Below are 6,789 nucleotides of genomic sequence, written 5' to 3'. Positions count from 1 at the left end.
TTCCAGATTCTCTTTGGTTTATGTACGTGGCTTCTAATGCAATTACTATAAACAAAAACAACATAGAACTTAAGGTAAACCGAGAGACAATGTCGTGCAAGATATGCTCTAGTACCACAATTACAATCTCCGTTTTATCTTTCTTTAACATATTCTAACTCGATCTACTTGTAAGTTGTAACATACTTGGGAATAGATCTCTGGTTTATATAATGTCAGTATGACAAACAACCTGACCCTTCCCCCATTCTTCATATTACGCGGTGTGTTGAATCATTACTAGATCCATAACTACAATGTCAGTATGACAAAATATTTATCGTTAATATATTTAAGGTCTTCATCTTACCACCTGATTTGGCACGCAAATGTTTTTCACGAAGTATATTTGTAGTTCTATTCAATTTGACTTGGTTAAACTACCAATGGTTTTGGGGCTAACTTCAGCATGTTCTATTTATGGAAAGTTTCATACCTTAATCAGTGGATGCAAGCCTGCAACTGCTTTGCATGTCAGTTCAAAATCTCTGTCATGTACTCATGTACATCGTAGTTTTCTTCGAAGGCGAATCAAATTTTATAAAACAACTTCATGGAACATAGGATGCTTGAGTGATATTCAAGTAACCTAGCATGACAACGGATTTCGAAAAACACAAAGTAACTAACTGAGCTATGTGACATACAGGGTGAGTAATTTAGAGATTTTCATTCTCATGTAATGGTTGTTAGTAATTTAGTACGTATGAACTAGGCAGACTCTTCATATAGCAATTTTAACTCCTTGGCCACTTCTTCCATTGAAGGCCTTTCTGCACTGCTCAACTTGAGGCATCTCTTTGCAAGCTCTGCAACTGCTCTGAGTCTCTGACTTGTTCTCTGTTTCCTTCATTTACAACTGATTGTGGCGCAAGAATCAGAGATAGACAATTTTGTTCCATGGACAATACGAAATGTGAAGTCATGATTCTTTGACTTTCAGGTCTTTTAAAGCATACCGGCATCTCCCCAGTTAAAATTTCCAACAAAACGACTCCAAAGCTATACACATCACTTTTATCTGTCAATTGGCCTGTAACAAGATACTCTGGGTCCAAATAACCAAGTGTCCTCTGCACCAATGTGCTTATCTGGGATTCATTACTGGGGACTAACTTCAAAGGTCTAAATTACCAGTGACTTTGGCCATGAAACAATCCGTCAATAATATTTTGGAAGACTTCACATTTCCATGAATCATTGGTTGCGAGTGATCTGCTGTAGAAGAAGAATGTAGGTGTGCAAGAGCAGCTGCGGATTCTGAGGCTATCTTTAAAAGGGTATCCCATGGCAATGACTTTTCCCGCTAGTATGATGAATGTGGTCGAAAAGGGTTCCACTGGAAGCAAGTTCATAAACCAAAAGGGGAGCTTCAGTCTCTAAACAGCAGCCAAACAACTTGACCAAATTTCGATGGCCAATTTTGGTAAGAGTGATAATATCATTCATAAAATGCTCGACTTGGGCCTCCTCCACTAAAAATCCTTTGTCATAGACAGTACTTCCGTCGTCTCCTCCTGGACCAAAGAAGTGTTTCTTCTTGTAAAATTCAGTAGCCATCTGTAGTTCCTCGGCTGTAAATATCATTGTGCTTCCATATTGTGAAGCATCAATATGTTGCTTTAACAATAACCGTCCATTTTTCTTGAAGAATTCGGATTTGAGCATAACAGAGTTTTGCTTCTTAATACTGTAAACAATCCCAGTGAACCCAAAAACAAGAAATGAGCGACAGATGCAAAGACCTGCAAGTTTACATACAAGCATCTCTTTTAATACAGAAGTTACATTTATACTGATACGTAAATGATAATTACATATTAGGCTAGAGTAGGGTGCTACACTACATACCTAGCTAGAGTTAGCTTTACACGGTGTGAGATCCAAACTTTACCATCTTTCCTTGGTTGGTACTCCAATTCCCGTTTTGTGAGAGCAAACACGGCAAAGGGCACCGGTTGTATGTATGTGACAAATGATTTCGAGTTGAATGATGGTTGCTTCAACTGCTCAAAACTTGTTACTTTAAAGATAACTCCTTCCGGAATATCACCATCACGAGAAGTCCCAACTGGACAAGGACTGTAATAATGTACCGTTGTATGAGCTGAACGGATACTGTCACTACCTTGTTTCACGAGGAAATTAAGGATTAGTTAGATTTAAGAATATTACATTGCAAGAGTTTTTGCACTTGCTAATGATTTTAATTTAAATACTTCCAAAGGCAAACCCATCACTAGGTAAGAATGAATTGATAGCGAGCTTAGCTTAGCTTACCTTGGTGTCCAGGAGGAAAAGAATCAAGATAATAATGGGTACTGCCAATGCCAGTGTAAAGATGAGCACCTCTATTACCACTGGATTGTTTGTAACAAAACCCAGTAGTATCGGAAGTTCGACAACGCATGTCAACCAAGTCAGCTAATGCAATTTGATCTAAGCTGTTATTTGTATATCCCTGTGAGTAAGTTACATCTATACATGTAAGTACACAACATCTTTTTCCAACTATGCCAACAGAGCTGCAAGGAACTGTGACGTCTGTGAACTCCGAGTTAGCTTCTAGTGCATTTTTTATCATTGTCAACCAAAGCCATATGGTCCATATTGAAGCCGCTAAGCTGTACCTACTCCAAGAGTAATGCATAATGTGCAAGAGAAGCCTAGTTGGTTGATTGGATTGAAGGGGGAAATGAAATCGCACTGTGGACTATCAAGTGAAATTCTGCCTAGTAATTGACGAGGAAAAGGCCATGGCCAGCTAGTTTCTTCCTTCAGGAGGCCTTTCATGCCAAGTATTTTGTTGGGATGTATATATCAATATCTGTAGAGTTATCTCTTTACTTAAGACATATCGTACAATGTTTTATTTATTCCCTAGTTTTCAATGGCTTTTTCGATAGGACATTATACATAGATCTAGAAGATTTTACATGTGTGTGTATTCTCTTGAGATGATTTATATTGAGACAAAAAAGAATTCCAAATTTTCTATGATTAAGAGGAGCATATGCAAGTTCATGATCACGCTCTTGAAGATGCAGGATCACACAAGTGAGACGGGGAAATAAGAACAGAATGAGATAAAAAAGACAAAGAAGTCTTATAAAGGAAACCAATTAACCATGATAGTTAGATCTTAACAACACCAATATCTCCCTAGGCTGATTTTGAAAGCTATACTATGACAGTCCTGAAAAGAGTTTCCTATTATCTATCCAGAATCCAGAAATGCTGTAGGACTGCTTCACCATTTCCAGGACCGGTAAGTACTGTCATCATGATTCATATTACTATCATTATCCTATGCATGCCGACCAGAAGACAGAAGCTCATGACAAGGATAAATGGAAGAAGAAGAAGATTTTCTAACACTCTGCAATAGTGGTATGCATTACTCTTCTGTCAGTAAAATTACAAATTCACAATGATACATTTCAAGCAGGAAGCTTAAGCTCTTCATCCTTCTTCCAGCTGGAGAAATCAAACAAAGTATGTCAGTAGGAAATAGAAGCATACAAAACCAAGTATCTTCTATTTGTTCCGAAGACAGTCTCATATTTTCAAATGATAACTGCATATTAAGAAGAAGCTGACAGATGATTCAATCTTATCAGTTCCTTCCAATGTGTTTCTTGTCTCCAGTACAAGGAAATAAAACAATTACTCTCATGGAGAAGTAAAGCGTAAAAAGGAGACTTTATATAGTTACCTCTTGATATAATAGTAGAAAAAGTCGGCATAAAGAGCAGTCTGAACTAGGCCTGAGATCCAAGCTGCATTTGAGGGTTTGACAATACATCAATTATATCACTCTAGCCTAAATGGGCTACAATTTTGATTAACTTCAAATGGAACTTACGTATCCAGCGAACTCTGTGCAACTCTGTGAAGAAACGATAGATCCAGTTGAGAAGATATAGGGCTCGATAAGTACTGCAAGGACAACAAACAAAATTACACCATAATCACACAAACAAAAATCCAAGAAACATAAACAAATTAGTATTCTGAGATCCTTGGGGGATCTCATTAATGGGAAAGAAAAAAAAACTCAGTAACAGTACCATCACCATTGCACTCAGCATTGGTGTCACTCTTGTTCTATTATTACCAAGTATCTGATAGTACCGCCATCCATCTAAGAATACTATCAAATTTTGTTCAAATAACTGATTGATACTCTAGTATTGAAGTTGTGTTTCATTAATGCACTCTCTGTTTTCAAAAAAAGACTCCTAAGTTCAAACTTAGCCATAACATAACATCACTGCTTACTTTGACATGGTCCACACGATGAAAGATAGGAATGAATCTATGATATTCTTGATCAATTGCATAACGAAATATTTTACTTTCCAGTCCCATTTGATCCTAACAAGGTGTAACAAAGTTCCTGGTAATCCAATCCAAGAAAGCAAATAGAACAAAAGCAAATGGCTCTTTGCCAAAGAGGAGTTAGGTCGACATACGTACCCAAGAAGAAAAACGTAGTTTCCAGTTAGGTTGTCAATGTTTCTTGAACGTTGAAGTAGTACCAATTGCGGTAAGATTGCAACAGCTTCAAGGTATATTGAAAATGTCCACAAGACCTATTTCAACAGATCAGGTTCCAACAAGATTGAAAATCAGACAGTAATAACATTGTATAAACTGAAGCAAAAGAACTAAATGTAAATAACCACTCTTATTCTCTTGGTAGGTAAAGAGGGACGTGAAGGAAAGAAAAAAACCGGGTGGAAGTAACCGGCAAAAGATTTATTTCAAGGCATAATGTAACATGCGTGATAAAAAGGTCTTCACTGTTAAAATCTCTAACTTTAATGGACATTAATGGTTTTAACTATGATATTTATTAAAAAGAAAGGACGAGAAAAGGCATGAGCATCTCATACTTGAATTACAGTAAAATCATGGGGAATCAGAAGAGCCAACACAAAGCAAACAAGGATCAGATAGTAGTGTCTGAAAGTATCTTGATCCTTGTTGTATGTTTGCTTCACTACTTTATGGTACCTCATGTACCAGGCCGTGGCGAAAGAAGTTCCGATGAAGATGAGCTTGGTTAATGTGTTATACAAAGAGTAATACTTCACAATCAAGTCCATGTACCGGGTGAGAAACACCAACACATACAGTTCTTGAGTTTTGAGGGAAATCCCTGGTACAAGTGATCACTGTTATTAGACTTAAAAGAGGCATTTAACAACATCAAACATGTCATGCATGTTCTGAACACCAGTATTAGCAACCTGGGGAAATGAGTCAAAGAACTCAATAGCAATAACATTAGTTTTTAGTTGTAGATATAAGAATAGGAAGTTACAAACTAGCAGCCTATAATCAGTCACTAACTTGAAGATACAAAGGTAGGATTTTATTTCTGGAAATGTAGCAGAAGTCTTTAAAACCAATAACAAGTCTATTATCCGTCAATTAGCAGTAAAAAGTTTAGAATTTTTTTTTTATCTTTTCTGGGTCACTACTTCACCCTTCATCCTCACAACAAGTTCAAGTTGCTAACAAACGAGAATCAAACAATTGCTAAAATGGGGATTGAAAGTTTCAAGTTTTGATTTATCTTTAGTCAAAGTTGGGAACTTGATGCTGCAACAATCTTAGAGTAAGCAACAAAATGCATCGCAGATGATTAACTGATGAACACTTACAAATATCCAAATAAAGAAATGTCTAATGAGAATCAATGAATGAACACACACACACATATATATTGAACATACACAAGATTTGAATCAATATATATATATATTGGTACCTGCACAAGATTTGGTGGTGTGAATCTTAAGGAACAGAACCAGTATGCTCAGGAGGTGGGTCATGTCTCCTGCCAACCTAAACAGATTCATGTTTCCCTTTTTCACAGTTGCTTGCTTGCTTCTTCTTCTTCTTCTTCCTCTTCCTTGTTGGTTTTGGTTTGCTTGTGTACAAGTGTTTCCAACTTCTCTCTTTTAATTTGATTGAAGACTGACCACCCTTATTCCACGCGCCTCTGTAGAGCACGTGAGCGTTGACTGACTCCATCTGCCATTCCTCTCAACCACATCAGTTTTATAACGTTTTGGGCTTGGCCCCTGTATGGAAAATGGGCCCAAGTACAATACTTACTTAACCAACCACAAGAGACACGCAAAGCCCAAAAGTGACTGACCAAGGCGCCATTGCCAACTAGGATCCAATCAAAAGCAGAGTCTCGGAGCCAATTCCGTTTCAACTTTCAAGCGTGTCCAACACTTTTTAAAACAAAGGCTAATTTTTGAAAGTCCTTGATTATTGACAAAAAAGGCCCCACCTGTTCATAATTTTGTTCATTTTGCAAAAATAGAAAACTTTTTTTTTTTTTGTTTTTTTGAAACAAAAAACTTTTCTTTCTTGTGACCAAATTCTGTAGCCAAAAAAAAAAAGAGAACAAATTTGTCAAACAGTAAAAAGAAGGAAAAAAAAAAAATTAACGAAGAGACAGATTTAGATCACGTGACCAATTAATCCACCTAATGAAGAGACATTTCTTTCTTTGGATATTTGTAAGTGTTCATCAGTTAATCATCTGCGATGCATTTTGTTGCTTGTAGACTTGTGCGCATCAACTCTGACGAAGTACGACTATACAGTATTTCAAGCCCCAACAATCTCTTCCCCTACCATTTAGGTCACGTGACCAATTAATCCACCTAATCTGTAATTTTCTTTTCCTAAATAAAAAGGTTTATAATTTTGGTAATTTTGCAA

The 6,789-nt window shown here is 36.8% G+C and overlaps 2 protein-coding genes across 2 annotated transcripts; both read right to left on the bottom strand.

Moving 5' to 3' along the window:
* Positions 1-572: 572 nt before the first annotated feature.
* LOC133718029 (uncharacterized) lies at positions 573-2,983 on the bottom strand. Its single transcript, XM_062144814.1, has 3 exons — positions 2,320-2,983; positions 1,891-2,167; positions 573-1,784 (listed from the first exon to the last, which is right to left on the bottom strand). Exons 1-3 carry the CDS (start codon positions 2,687-2,689, stop codon positions 1,724-1,726), a joined length of 708 nt encoding a protein of 235 aa, XP_062000798.1. The 5' UTR covers positions 2,690-2,983; the 3' UTR covers positions 573-1,723.
* A 138-nt stretch (positions 2,984-3,121) lies between these two features.
* Positions 3,122-6,002, bottom strand: LOC133718030 (ER lumen protein-retaining receptor B-like). Its single transcript, XM_062144815.1, has 6 exons — positions 5,819-6,002; positions 4,938-5,203; positions 4,519-4,634; positions 3,905-3,978; positions 3,755-3,818; positions 3,122-3,516 (listed from the first exon to the last, which is right to left on the bottom strand). Exons 1-6 carry the CDS (start codon positions 5,907-5,909, stop codon positions 3,480-3,482), a joined length of 648 nt encoding a protein of 215 aa, XP_062000799.1. The 5' UTR covers positions 5,910-6,002; the 3' UTR covers positions 3,122-3,479.
* Between the last annotated feature and the right edge of the window lie 787 nt (positions 6,003-6,789).

This window comes from Rosa rugosa, chromosome 6 (assembly GCF_958449725.1).
Source record: "Rosa rugosa chromosome 6, drRosRugo1.1, whole genome shotgun sequence".
Taxonomy (NCBI): Eukaryota; Viridiplantae; Streptophyta; class Magnoliopsida; order Rosales; family Rosaceae; genus Rosa; species Rosa rugosa.
Note: the sequence above shows the minus strand (reverse complement) of the source record. Positions and strands in the feature narration are given on the sequence as shown.